Source organism: Euwallacea similis, chromosome 7 (genome assembly GCF_039881205.1).
Source record: "Euwallacea similis isolate ESF13 chromosome 7, ESF131.1, whole genome shotgun sequence".
Taxonomy (NCBI): domain Eukaryota; kingdom Metazoa; phylum Arthropoda; class Insecta; order Coleoptera; family Curculionidae; genus Euwallacea; species Euwallacea similis.
In genome coordinates this window covers 1364829-1380611 of record NC_089615.1, presented here as the reverse complement: position 1 = coordinate 1380611, position 15783 = coordinate 1364829, and the positions used below count along the sequence as shown (strand labels likewise).

General features: G+C 33.8%; 1 protein-coding gene across 3 annotated transcripts; it reads right to left on the bottom strand.

The window, feature by feature from the left end:
* Positions 1-3995: 3995 nt before the first annotated feature.
* Positions 3996-14885, bottom strand: LOC136409861 (annexin B11-like). Of its 3 annotated transcripts, none has more exons than XM_066391678.1 (8): positions 14740-14885; positions 14402-14501; positions 12708-13163; positions 12090-12266; positions 7100-7304; positions 6710-6967; positions 6139-6389; positions 3996-4703 (listed from the first exon to the last, which is right to left on the bottom strand). In XM_066391678.1, exons 2-8 carry the CDS (start codon positions 14423-14425, stop codon positions 4647-4649), a joined length of 1428 nt encoding a protein of 475 aa, XP_066247775.1. In that variant the 5' UTR covers positions 14426-14501; positions 14740-14885; the 3' UTR covers positions 3996-4646. The 3 variants fall into 3 exon arrangements, with proteins under 3 accessions (XP_066247775.1, XP_066247774.1, XP_066247776.1); XM_066391677.1 differs by lacking the exon at positions 3996-4703 and adding an exon at positions 5350-5507; XM_066391679.1 differs by lacking the exons at positions 3996-4703; positions 12708-13163 and adding an exon at positions 5350-5507 and having other exon boundaries at positions 14740-14884.
* Positions 14886-15783: the final 898 nt, after the last annotated feature.

Genomic DNA, 15783 nt, shown 5'->3' with positions numbered 1-15783 from the left:
TCAAACTACCCTTATTGATGTACTTTAGCAAAGTCCACGTAGATATCATTTATATAAATAGGGCAGTCAAGCAGTTAAGATATAGTCCAGCAGAAACCTTCAGACTCATCTTCACAAAACACTTACATAAAAAGGGTCTTTACGCCTCGCTCCCGCTCTTGTATTATCGAGAAGTTAATAAAGTGTTATATTTTTGACTCGCGTATAGTTATTCCAACCCGGCACATTACAACAGAAAATCATGGATGACAAGTGATTGTTTATAAAATTTCTCCAGGAGTGGGACAGTGAACTTAGGAAATCGTAAAAAAAAATTGTTAATTGTGGATAACTGCTCTCATCCAAAAGTTGAAAATTTAAAGTCAACTAAGTTATGTTTTTGCCCCCAATTTGCACTTCCATTCTACAACTATGAATCAAATTGTCATTAATTCACTCAAGATTCATTACCATAAAATGCAACTTTTGGAGATGATTAAAAAAATAGAACTAGAAGAAGAAGTCACTATAACACTTTTAGATGCTATTGTGATGATATCTGAGGCCTGGGATAAGGTCATTCCTAAAATAATTCAAGATTGTTTTCGACATGCAGGTTTTAGAAAAAAAAAACAGTACAAATGACATTACAAATAAAGAAAATGATTTCGATGATAAAGACAATATTCCCTTGGCACAATTTAAGTAACTTATCAACAACTTCAATATTAACAACATTAACACATAATGATTTACACAACAATAACACAAAATGATTAACACATAACAATATTAACAGATAATGAGCTGCTTAAATTCATAAACGTTGATAAAAAATTAGAAACCTGGGAAGACTTAAATGAGGCTAATATTGTCAAAAGTATTGGCACCGATACAATTGAAGCAGTAGAACAGAGTGAAGAGACTGATAATGAAGAAGGGATAAACCAATTTCATCGTGTATCAAGGTCTTAGAAGCAGTTTCAATAATAAAAAAGTTTGTTGTTTGTGAAGGTTTTGATGACCAACAATTACTAAATAGCATTTGTTCGGACTTCTTGCATGTTGTTAATCATTGCCCATCTCCCGTTGTAAATCACGGCCAAGGGAAAGAATACCCTTTGTTGGAAAGGACACACATGGGTCCGCTTGTACCGTTTACAAGTGGACAACGGCTAGGAAACATGTGTGCTGCACATGGGGTGCAGCTGACCAAGGACTAGGGAGACAGGCAATGGTGATATACAACAAGAGGGGAGAACACCCTTGGCAAGTGATCGAAACGGGCGCACTTGATATCCTTCGGGAATTTTTGTTATTACTGTCTTAGTTGTTATCTTCGTTACTTGTTAAAATAAATACGTTAAAAATCCATCACGACTGAGCAGTTAATTCCTCACGCGTACGTCATTCACGAACCCCTATTTACCACTGAGCATTACGAGATGATATGAGGATAGTCACTGCTATATCCTACAGCATTTTTGTTATTGACCAAAAACTTAAGAATTTTTATTTTGAAAAATGTAATGTGCAAAACAAAGTAAAATAACTAATTTTCTAAGGCTTTATAATTTTATATACAATACACATGTATGTAAGTTACGTGTGAAATAAAATAGGTAGGTACGTATTAAAGGCAGCATTTGTAGGCATATGACTTTAATAAACTTTATTTTCGGATATAACAACCAATAGCTATAACGATTTAATAGCCACGGTTCCAGCAAGGTTATAATCAAACTTCACTGTTTTTGCAATTAGAATGGCCTGCTAGATAACTTGACCTCACACCTGTGAACTTTTTTATGAAGTTATCTGAAATATAGAGTGTATTTATATAAGCTCAGTAATATAGCAGAGTGAAAAAATAAAATTACTCAAGAAGCTTAACAAATACCTCCTCAAATGATAAGAAAAGTTGGTGAGAAATTTGAATTGCGCCTTGCCCACTGCCAGGAAGTCAACAGGGCATAGTTTAAACATTTAATACATTAGGTTGTAGTAGTTTAATTATTTTTTAAGTATTAGTAGTTCTGTCGTTATTACTATTTTTTGTATTTTTCTTTCGAAAATTGTTAAATTTAAACATGAATATGATATATCAAACATGTTCAGAATTTCTCAAAGAACTTAAAAAATGTTTTAATATACTGCGTGACAAAGAAAGGTAAACACCAATTAAAGATCATTTTATTTTGATAATTTTTTTTGTACGTGTTCAGTACCACATACTTATTCAATGATTACATTTTCAGTAAGATCAGAGGAAGAACTTCATTTTTTTTTTCAATAGTGTGTTGAGCATCCACGGTTCCTTATACACTCATTGATACGCCTGGGCTCGGATCTAATAAGATTGTCAATGTCTTCTTGAGGTATCTCATTCCAGGCAATCTGAACTTCATGAGTAAGGGCTGCTAAAGTCTGTGGAGGGTGCTGTAAATTCAACAGTCTGCGGCCAATCATGTCCCAGACATGTTCAATAGGAGACAGATCCGGCGATCGAGGTGGCCAGGGTAAACGGTTGATTTAATGTTGATCCATGAACGTTATTGTTTGCCTAGCAACATGAGGTTTAGCATTGTCTTGCTGGAAAATAGCGTTCGGGATAGTTCGAAAATATGGAATCACATATGACTCCAACACTTCTTGGATATAGCGTTGGGCAGTCATGTTGCCTCTAATGAAAACTAGGGGTGACCTGCTACCATATGCGATAGCACCCCATACCATAACGCCTACAGTACGGTGGACATGACGCTCTCTGTCAAATTGTGGATCTCGCCTTTCACCCCGTCGCCTTCTCACCCTTGCCCGACCGTAGTTCATCCCCAGACAGAAGCGGGATCCATCACTAAAGATCGCCTGAGTCCATTCTTGGTCCCACTGAATCCTCTCTCTACACCATTGTAAGCGGTTAGATCGATGTTCGCGAGTGAGAGGCAGCACTCAATGCGGACGATAGGACAAAAGGCCAAAACTTCGTATTCGGCGATATATTGTACGCATACCAACCCTATTCCCATGTTCTTCAAACCACTGATTTACAATAGCTCGACTGCTGCTAAATCGGTCTCTAAGAGCCAAAAGTCGTAATCGACGATCTTCGCGATCTGTGGTTCCTCTGAGTCGCCCAGTGCCTCTGGCTCTGTGCCCACGGTCTTCCTGAGTCCACGCCTGGTAACACCGCACTATGGTTCTTAAGGATCTGTTAGTTCTTCTAGACACTTCTCTGACCGATAGACCTGCTTCGCGCAACCCAACAATCCGCCCCCTCTCAAAGTCACTAAGCTGACGAATCTGTTCAATTCTACGCACTCTAGCCATAATGAGTAAAAATTATGACCGATTGCAACACACTTCACAAAAGTTGCGATGCAAATGTGAACAAAAATGTTTAAACAAAATTTTATTTTTTTAACGAACGACCCATGGAAGCCAAAAAAAAATTAACAGATAAATTTGAAATTTTGATCTTTTCTTTCTTTTTTTAAGATAAGTCAACATGCAAAAAATTATCAAAATAAAATGGTTTTTAATGGGTGTTTACCTTTCTTTGTCACGTAGTATATATACGGGGTTCCATAAGAAAAAAATAAAAAAGTACACGTATCTACTACATGAGTAACCCTGTATACATGTCTGTTGCGTCAAAAAATGCACAACTAAAAACAATATTTGACGTGTTCCAGCATTTTCATAAAAAATATTTCCTTTACTTTTTAACGAATTTATGCGGGACTTTTGGTCCTCTATGTATACATTTTGGCCCTGCAAGGATCATACAAGATTCTGATCACGCCAAACTGGAAGCACACACATCGCGACTTTGGTCCTTTCAACCGCATCAAAGACAGTAATTAAAACTATTTATAATATGATTAATCAAATATTCAGGTAATATGTGAATATTAATTCCACTAAATATGAAATATAAACATATAGCTTTATTTTAACAATTTAAGGCCCAGGTTAGTTCAAGTTAGGGCCCAGGCCTTTGTTATATAAAATTGACACAAGAGTAGCTTCAAAAATACACAAGTTTTCTATAGTGCTTTTTTCAAAGGTATAGTTAATAGATGCTTCACATAAATTTTTATTCCGGGAACATGTTTCTGTTGGCACATGAATGAATAATATGTACTGTCTAAGGCTCACCCTGAGATTAGTTTCATATATTTGGAATTAGAGGAAATTGAGTTAGCTAAAAAATGAATTGAAAGAACTTAGCTAAGCACTAGTGAAAATCCTGTGTAACAAAATCGTAACTCGTACGATAATTTTTAACACATTTTTTTAATCAGAGCATTGAACTTGATGTTTCTGTTCCACACAGTCAGACACTATTGTGTCGAAAGTTCTACAAGAGCAATTTTGGCATTTATGAAAAAAACCGAATAAAGAGGCGATATCATTAACTGTAAATATTCAGAATTTTCTTACTCACTTTCCTCAAATTACCTGTTTTCTACTTACCGTCACAAATGAGCCCAAACATCATAAAACTATATACTAAAATATGCGTACTAGCTTGAACAACAATAAAATATAGGTCTCAAAGACTTTTTTTTGTAAAGTTAAGGTTGCTGTATATCTTAATTAAAAAGATTGTAGGTAAATAGATTTATATAAATAGAACTTTTTGAGTATAACTGTTAATAATTTTAAGCGTCCCCGATAAGATGCAGCAAGCATTTCTCGTAATCTCCAGAACACTCGCCCTGAAATACAAATGATATGAGTTAGATACGTAAATAAAGTTAACAAAAGTGTAGGTACTGTACAGAGTGTTCTTGTTAAATTACAAAACCGGATAAATGCCAAAATTTACTAGGAGTTACTAACAGCTACGTGTACATACGTTTATCGGAACTTTTTTCTTATTGTGATGCAAGGGATATCCGTTTAAATTTGTGCTGTATATTTAGAAAACACCCTGTATAACGGATGATCGTTTGAAAAACCTCGCAGGATACCTATTACCATCACACACCGAACATGAGATGTAGCGTAGTGAGTAGCTGCTTTTAGGAGAGAGTTTGTGTTGCACTTTCCTTTAATATAACGTCTTTGATATTTATGAAAATATTGACAAGAAAAAAACAAAATTTCATATAAACCAACTTTTTTTTATTATTTTTCATTATAGACAGGTTAACATTATATAAAATATAGCGTAGAAAATTTCATATAACAATAAGTAATACAAGATCTTATAGTTTTGCATGTTTCAAATTTTAAAGAGTAATTATTTTTCATTAAAAACATATTTTTGAAACATCATCATCATCAGACAACATAGATATAAATATGTGAAATTATAAAAAAATATACTTTTTTTAAAAGTATATTGGACAATACAAACATCGACCACATATTCAGCGTAGTTTTTTCAACATGTAAATGCAAATATTTTAGTATAACAACGTTTAAAATACTTTTTGCGAAGACATAGATGTGCTCTCCTAATAAGGCTCACCAATCAATTGAAAAAGGCATTTCTTGTAGTGTCCAGAAGTATCACCCTAAAAAACCAAACATCAGCTTATGTCAAAGCCAGATTTACTGTACAGAGTGTTCCAGCACCGTCAAAGTAGTCGATATCTCTTTATAGCACTACATTTCAAGCAAAATGTGAATAGAAAAGTTGTAGAACGAAGTGCTAGGCATATTTTAAAATCATGGGAAAATATACATAGTGTGAGAAATATTGTTATTTACTTGAGTTGTCTTTATGTGATCTGCGCAATTCCTATGAAGCATATTCTTTAGTAACTTTCAACAGTTTTGCCATGTCACGTTTTTTTCGAAACACTCTGTATATTTTCTAAAAATTTCAAAACATGCACATTACACGAAAACAGAAACGTGATACGCAAATAATTAGTTTTCGTAGCAGTGTATTCAAAGAATATAAGTCAACGCATTGACTATTTATACATTTCTCAATCAAGCTAATAAATACTTCTCAATAACTGCTTACTAAAGACTTACCTGTCTCAGCGTCTCAACTATAACTTTACTCACAATTTTGAAAAGCCACAATTGTTAGCACAAAGCATCCTCACCGGAATATTAGATCCTCACATTCACGATATCAAAATAAAATTTCAAAACGATAGTTGAAATTTTCACGCAATATCTAAACTAACGCACCTTAATGGCATCAGCCAAAGACTCCCCATAATGCGCCTGGTACTCCCTCTTGATCTCCACCATATCAATCTCCGATCTGGTAACTACCAAACGAATCAAGTCTCGATCGTTTGTGCCCAAACCCTTCATGCTTTTGTTCAAATATTTAGCAAAGAATGCGGATTGGTTTTTAATCGAACGCACTACTGCCAATAGACCCTCTTCTGCATCTCCAGAAAACTCATTTTTAATGGCCTTCTCAATGTCGTGACCTAAACAAATAAATATATAGAATATAAACAACAGACAGTGATTCTCTTTTAACATAAAACATGTCTTCCATATTGATAATCGGGTGAATAGTAGGATGTACAGGGTAATTGTTCATATTTCACAATATCAGTTGGTCTTTGACTTCAATAATGATTTAGATACCCCATAAAACCATCGAATGTTAAACGTTCTTTGAATATTTTACAGTGTGATTTCTCTAGTCTTATTATGAAGTCAATCCTAACGGAAAAAATACCGAACATAGGCTAGTTCTAATTTCAAATGACCAGAGAAGCTTAAGAAAGAATAACAACTATACCTGTCAATTTCTCATACTCTTGGAAGATCATCTGCAATTGAGCCCAGTTTCGTTGGCACAAAATAGCGTTGAAGGTGCTCTCGTCAGTGCCAAGTCTTAATTCTCCGGCTCTAAGTAAAGCTTGAGCATCAGCTCTAGCTGATTCTGGGTTAACCACGGAGCTTTCGTCTCTTCCAGCATTGCAGAGAGACACCATGAGTCTCTTGAAAGTGCCTGCGGTGTCTCCTACGAGGTCTTCTTCCAAAGGTCGATGGTACACTAGAGCGAGGAATTAATATAAATTTTCGTCGAAATCTTAGGACCAAATTATTAATGGGCTGTTATACGCCACAACTAAGCTATACTATAAATAATTCAGTAAATAAAAAATAGTCAAGATAAAGTACTTACGTGAGTGATAGGCCTGTCGAATAACCATAATCTCTTGATTCGACTTGGTGCATAATATCTCAATTAGAACATTTTCGGCTGTTCCTACTCCCTGCATGGCATCATGCAATTCCTTAGCATAATATTCAGGTAATGGGGTCATCATTGCAACCAGCAAATTCTCAAAGTTTCCTGAAGTTTCTGACTTCAAATCTTTGATTAAATCCTACAGGAAAAAAGTTCAATTTGTGGTGATAGTCGTATTGTTCTGTTAAACGTCTTGAGGAAATTATGAACCTAATCATCAGGGTATGTCCGGGTAAACTAAGTTGTCCCAGAAACATTGGTGCGAAATTCAGGTTAATATAACAATGTCACAATATAATAAAAAACTATAAATCTAATATTTCTTAAAATCCCCCATTTAGAACATTCTATATACAATGAATTCCAAAAATATTCAGACGCTTCTTTTTAAATAATTTACAAGTCTTAATTAAACATATTAGTTAATATTTTTTTTACCATAAAAATGTTTCCATCAATAGTTTATTTAGGGGTCTGCATAAAAAAAGGTGACGACATTTTAATAGCTCATTTTCCAATTTGATGGAAATAAATTCAGAGAAGAACTACACGCGCCACAAAAAGAATTCAGACGGTAATAACTAATATACGTGTATAACTATTATACAGTGTGTAACATTTAATCTGGAATATCAAAATATCTCGAAAACTAGACATCCTATCAAGAAATGTTTAGTATCAAACTTTAATCACTCTGAGAGGGAAATGTATTGATGCTAAAGTTGATTCCCAGCCACCTCCCATGTGGACGGGGTGGGGGTTAAGTTTTTTAATTTCAAATGGCAACACCCATTTTTTTACAGATTCGGATAATACGGCTAAAAATAAGAAAAACATTCTGAAACATCTTTTTTAATTCATGCTAGAAAACACTGCAATTAGCGAAATTCAATTCATATCTTAAATGGCAATCTCCACTTCTAACAAATTTCTATGGGACAAAAAAATGTATGGTAATAAAATTTGATAAATATAACAATAACGTAAATGAATAAAACATCTACTTTTTAACATTCTGTTGTTAATACTGCTTCACGATGGAGTATTTTATCGTACAAGAGAAAATCGAAATGGTTTTGGTGTATGGAGAAGCTGGTAGGCATTTAGATAATACTGTCAATCTCTACACTCAGCGTTTTGAAATGACTACGATCCTGGACTTCTTTCTATAGTGTGATTAAAAAATGTTTTTCTTTTATTATTAAATTAATGAAAGGACCGTAAATCGGAAGAAAAGAACTCCTCAGCTACTGTGTGTGGACAAAATTATTAAGTTGCAGTTCTAGGTGTGTGGCTTTTAATACCCAAGTGAGCACAAGAGAAATATTAGGATTATCAGGAATTTCTTATATGGACGTGTGGAGCATAAGTTTCATCCTTATCATATCTCTTTACACTAAAAGTTTCATGAAGATTTTCAAAATCGTTCAGATTTTTGTGAGTGGGCATCTGAACAAGTAGAACGAAACCCTAATTTTTTCCGTTGTGTATTATTCTCTGACGAGTCATCGGTTAAAAATCATGATACAGTTAATAGGAATAACATGCATTACTGGAATGTTGAAAATCCGCATAGGCTTCGACAAATTAAGCACCAGCGTCCTTGGACTATCAACGAATGGTATGGAAACATTGGCAGTAAACTTATTGGTCTCCACATATTATAATTGAAGGCAACTTAAATGGTGAAATGTAGCGGAATTTTTTGGAAAATGAACTGCCCATATTACTCCAAGACTTAAATTTAAAAGTGCGTCAGTACATGTGGTTTCAACATGACAGTTGTCCAGCTCATTATTCTGCGGTGATACGGGAAGTTCTTAATCGTAATTTTAACGGTCGATGGATCAGCAGATCTGGTCCGATGAATTGGCCTGCTAGATCCCCAGATTTTACTTCACCGGATCTTTCTTTGTGGGAATATATCTCAAAGATCAGGTTTATAAAGAAATAGTAACGACACGTGAGGATATAGTTGTGTAAATTATAAACGCTTGTGCCAATATTTCAATAGACACACTTCATAGATGTGAATAATCCTTTAAAACACGGATAAATAAGTGCATTGAACTTCGGAGACACCATTTTGAACTTTTACTTTAAATAAAAGCTATGTAAAAATTCACGTTTTCATTAATTCTAAAGAAGATATTATCAAACTCTTCGGTAAATCATGAGTGAGAGAGAAATTGAATTTCGTTTATTACAGTGTTTTCTAACATGAATCAGAAAAAATATTTCCAACAAATTTTTCCTTTTTTTAGTCGTATTTCCGAATCTGTAAAAAATGAGAGTTGCCATTTGAAATTAAAAAATCAACTCCCACCCAACCCACAAGGGAGGTGCAGAGGAATCAACTCTAGCACCAATACATTTTCCTCTCACAGTGATTAAAGTTTGATACTAAACATTTCTTTATAGAACGTCTAGTATTCGAGATATTTCGATATTCCAAGTCAAACGTTACACTCTGTATATATACAGGGTTTTTCATTTAAAGTAACACAAGCGATTATCTCCGGAACCAAATTTAAAATAAAAAAAAGTTTGAAACAAACATTGCTTGTTATGAAATGGGATATCCAACGCACAAAATTAAATTTTTAACCAATGTAATTTAAAGGATATTTCATGGCCAACTTGTGTTTTTAAATGGAACATCCATTTTTTTGATAAATTTGCAAAGTGCCTAAAAAATTAAGTATTTTTCGCTAGAAGTTCTTTCTAAAATTTTTCATTTTCCAGATATCAACAGAAATTGAAGTGGCATATTTAAAACAACACATGACTTAAATTATAAAAAAAACTTTATTCGTGGAAAACAAAAATTCACACATTCTAAAAATCAATCCAAAATCATAGTAAGAGCTATTTCTAAAGATTTATCAGTCGAATAAATGCTCAAAACGTTTACCTTCCACTAACATCATTTGAATTTTGTTTTCTTTAGTAAAGTTCTCTATTTTTCACTTTTAAATTAACAACTTTAGTTGGAAAAAAATTAGCTTCGTCTTAAAGGTTTCATTGAAATTTGTAGATAAATTCAATACCTCCCCAAAAAAAGTATGAATACATTCTATTGAAAATATGGCTATTTTGTTCGTCTGATAAATGTTTAAAAACAATTTTTACATGATTTTGGGTTAATATTTAGAATCTGTGAATTTTTATTTCCCATTAATAAAGTTTTTTACATAATTTAAGTCATGAATTATTTTAAACATGCCACTTCAATTTTTGTTGATATCTCGCAAACGAGAGTTAAAAAAAAATCCCAGCAAAAATACTTAATTTTTTAATTTGCAAGTTTATCCAAAAAATAGATATTCCATTAAAAAAAACCAAATTGGCCTTGAAATGTCCTTTAAATAACTTTGAGTAAAAATTTACTTTTGTGTGTTGGACATCTCCTTTCATAACAAGCAATGTTGGTTTGAAATATTTTTCATTTTAAATTTGATTTCGGGGATAATTGCTTATATCACTTGAAATAAAATACTCTGTATAATTGATTTAAAGATAAATGACAACATAATTTACTAAATTAGTATTTTGTATGAACACCTTTTGCTTTAATTGCATTTTCCAAACGTTTAGGCATAGAAAACATAATTTTTTTGCAATAATTTAAATAAATTTTATTTCATTTTCCTGCAAGTTGGTGTTTAATACTGTGTTCGATGTTTTTTCACGTTTTCTAAGTTGTTCTTTCAAATAATACCATACATTTTCTATTCAATTGAGGTGCGGAGATTGGGAAGGAGTTCTAAGAATTTTCGGACAATTGCCCAACAGCCATTCACGATACGGGCACTATGTTTTGAATCATTGGATTGGCATAGCTTAAACGAATTTAATACGTCCACGTTTCCCGCACTTTTCCTTAGATTTTGTCTTAGAATATTTAAATCCACATTTTGGTTTATAACACTTTTAATAAAAACTAATGCACCGACTCCTTCTCGTGATACACTCTCTCAAACCAAAACTGAACCTTCTCAATGTTTTACTGTTGGACAAAGATATTCTTTTTACAATTCTTCATTTCGTTTACTTCATATCATTTAACGTTTGTCTAATCCAAAAACATTAAATTTTGACTTATCATGGGCAGCATTATTCCATTTGGCTTGGAAATGAATTCTTCAGTAAAATTTTATCGCACTTTTACATTTTTGCTACTAAGCCATAGGTTTTTCCTAGAAACTTTGCAGTGATATTCATGGTACTAATACACCAACGAATGGTTTCAACACTAACTGTTTATTTGAACGATTTTGCAATAGGATGTTTATCTTTAGAGCACTAAATCTGGGGTTTTCCTTAATGGTTCTCATTATGAAGCGGTTGTCTCTCTCATTTCATAATTTTGGCCAATCTGTTTGTGTCTTTGGAAGTATTCTATTTTCATTTTTGTAATGTTGGACTATAATATCTCTCCAACCATGCTCTTACTTAAATGATGAATTTCCCCAATCTCTTTATAGGATTTACGTTTTTTCTAATGAAATATCATCAATTACCTTTTACCTAAAATTACTTTTGTTTGGCACCCAACCCATTATGGATATTATTTCTAACTCTACTTTACGGTATCTACATTTAGCAGGCAAAAAATTCATGACAAATGGCTAAAAAATAAATTTTTCTACTATGAATCATTTTGTTGTGCATACCGTCCGAATATTTTTGTGGTGCGTTTAGTTGTTCTCTAGATTTTTTCTTCAAATTGGAAAATAAGCTATTAAGATTTACCCCTAAATAAATGATTAATGAAGACATTATTAATGTAAAAAAATAAAATAGTAATTCATATCTTTTAAGTAGGACTCGTAACATCTTGAAAAAGGGTACATCCGAATATTTTTGAAATTCACTGTACATAAAGTAACATACAAAAATAAAAGAATTTTCTAACACGAACCTTTCCATATAAAGTTTTGAACTCCACAGCAATTTGTAATCGTTGCACGTTGACTCTATGGGCCAAAACAGTGATGATGGCCTTCTCATCTGTCCCGAAACCTTTCATAGCTTTTCTCAGAATTTCGGCATCAGCCCTTGGGTTAAAGGGATTGACTGGAACCACTGTGGGGGTCCTCTGTAAACACGTACAACTTCTTGCAAATATTGTTGTTGCATTGAATATGAGTAACATAGATCAAATCCAGAAAAAGTTATTTATAAGTGAGCAGTATTTTTAAAAAATGGTAATGATGTGAGGAATTTATGAATTTGTTTTTGGACAATAGATATATCGGGTGTTCTTGAAGTGCGGTTCTCCTCTGCATTACCTGATAATATATTTGTATTAATACGTGTAAACCTAATCACAATAAAATTCGATGATGAATTTATTCAATACTCAATATGTTTATGTACTTATTTTTTTATTTAATTTAAATTAATAACTTCATTCCACTTCACACATAAGTAAAACTAAAACTTAATACTTAAAAAGAAAGGGGAAAACCTTTAATGGATTTTCCTGCTTCCAGACAGCTTTGCTTATAAAAATAAAACATTACAAACATAAAAATACCTTCGTCCCGGTCAATTGTCGAGGACTGCTGGAATATCCAGAACTAGTATAACTAATACCCCCATACGGCCCTCTAGGTCCTTCGTAACTATCTCTCCCAGGGACAGCACCAGCAGAGGGATGATGGGAACTAGGTGGATAAGGGCTAGAACTTGGACAGTACGGGCCTGTGTTTGCAGGAGAAGTTCCACCAGCAGAGGACGGATAGATCGATGGAGGATAATTTGCACTAGGAGGTGGGTAAGAGGGATTATTTGCTGGTGGATATGGAGATGAAGATGGGGGAGCATTGGCAGGGTACGTGGGAATTTGCATGGGTTGCGGCATTTGTAAAGGGGCTCCGCTACTAAATCCGAATGAATTGGGATTTAGAGGAGGGTAGGGAGTGGGATATGGTGCTCCCCCAGATGGTGGAGGGTAGCCTTGTTGAGGGTAAGGAGCTCCTGGTCTCTGTCCCTGACAAGGTAAAGGAGAAAAATGGGTGAGTGACATGTTTTGTTAAGTGACCTAAATCAAAACATGTTAAAGAAATGTGTGAAAAGAGTGCAAGTTGTATAATTCTTATAATAGCTCATGTTGAAAAGAACACTGCATATATTGGCCATTTTAGATTCCATCCTCAACAATGGGATCTAGGAAACTAGAAACGATACCAAGAAGTTTAAATGGGGGCAAAATTGCATAATTAGCGCTTGACCAAATGGCATTTTCAAAATTTCAATTTTGCAAGTACTTCCGAAGATATCCGATAAAAATCAAAAATTGAAGATTTCGTTTTTATTTTTAGCGTTATTTGACAAGGAAACCCAAATCACAAGCTCTTTTTCATTGCCACTTTTTCTTAGCTACACAATGACGTTTTCAAATTTGTCATCTGACTATTTTTCTATCAAAAAATCCAATGTGGCGCCTATAAGGAAATATAAAGTTGATGATGGTAGTCAACAGACGAAACGTCAAATGAAAATCTGAAAACATCATCATGTAGATGAGAAAAAATGGCAATGAAAATGTGCAAAAATAGTTTTGAGCTTCCGTGTCAAATAATGTTAAAAAAATAGAAATGAAATCTCCAATTTTTAGTTTTTTTCAGATATTTTTGGAAATACTTGAGAAATTCAAATTTTTATAACGGCATTTAGTCAAACGCTAAATTACGCTATTTTACCTCCATTTAAACTTCTTCGTATCTCCTCTACTTTCCGAGATCCCAATGGTGAGGGTCGAATTTGAAATGCCCGGTATAGCCAATGCATTTCATCTCATGTGTAGGCACAAAAATAATAATTATTATCATCCAAAAGCCACCAAAAAGCTCTAATTCATGCATAAATTGGCACCACAGAAACAATGTTAGTATTATGGATATAAAATCAAATTAGTTTCTATAGAAATTGAGAGTCTGACCAAAGCCGTACTCTACTTCAACCGAGATTTTAACGTTTTTATGAAAATTAGCCTGCTGTTAATGTTGACAGCAAATGAACAATTTGGCTCTTAAAAATATTACCAATTTTTTTTTAATTTTCACCCCTTTTCCGGACATTATACAATTATTCATTTGCCGCACAAATTTTTTACCGAAAACCGAGGAGCTTGAAGTAAGTTAACCCAAAACACAACTTGCCATTATGCTTATAATAAGGTTCATAGTCAAGCAGTCTCGTGTTTTCACACTTCACAGAATCACTTACCGGCTGATAGGGATTGTAACTCATTTTGTACTCAAGTGGACTGTTTTCGAGGTGGAAGTTGGTAAGATGACACCCTGGACAACTAAAGACGTCTCTGGACCTAAATATAAACGTTAATGCGTCTTTAATCGATACTGTGGGAGACTGACACGCCTTAATTGTCCTAGTTATTTTTATGAAAAAACATTCAATGTTTGTACTATTATTGATAAATGTAAGTGAATACAAGGATTTCTTCCACAAGTTATTATCAAGGATCCCACGAATAATAATAAAATTCTATCTATACGGTGAGAGATATTTAAACAAGCGATGACTAAACATTAAACTGTACTTACGTGAAGCGGGGTCCAAGAAATTTGCCTGGTAATCTGGTAAAAGTGTGATAATGTAGCACAAATACAAACCGCAAAAATACAAGCCGAACTGACGGTGCTGTAGTTACTGAAAGTCTGACGTTACGATGGGTAACACAGAATATGATAGAGATTAACGTTTAAGAGTCGAGGCAAGAAACATAATATCCTACTTTTACGAGGCGATCCCAAAATGTTGTTGAATTTCATGAGAAATTCAGGAAAGTGAAATTTGTTATAAAAATGAAATATTTCATAATTTAAGTTAAATGAAAACAATTGTTTTTTTCTGCAAAGAATCTATTGTCCACAAACTGAATACTGAGTATGTAGTGTACATATTATTAACATCGAAGATCTACCTGTAATGACCAAGCAAATGGTGATTGGGTCGTATGAGTTTGACTGCTTTGGGACTGTTCACGGAATTATTCAATTCACCTTTTCACCTTTATACAAAAGAAAATCTCAGGACAATCATCACCCCAAAAGTACAACTGCAACCTTAATATTGCAGAAAAAATCGCGAATAACAGGTCTGGTACATTTACAACAAAATAAACGAACCGGCAGATGCTGGGTACATGCAACACAAAGATCTTCAGCTTCGGCCCCAGCCACAATAGAATGTCAGTTGAACGACCCAAGCTTGTACTCCTATTTAAAGGAGTTTTATTATGTTTAATTATCACGAATTTTTGGTGGTTATTGAAAGGCAAATTTAGTAGAAAATTTGAGGATGTGAGTGTGCTAGTTGTTATTTAAAAAACCGCCATGAGTCACAAAGTAGAAGTGTGCCTTTTTACTGGCCGCGCCCAAGCAATACGAAGGTATTTTCAATTATATTACAATTAAAATTATCGGCAATTTTTTGGGAAATTTGCACAGATGCAAATTAAGTTGAAACACAGCATTATTGTACCAGTGCCTTTTTCAGTTAAATTTACACGAGTGTAACGTCGTCAAAAATTTTAGAATTATTTTCGTCGCACATATTGGATATAGGCAGAGAATGTCATGAATCAT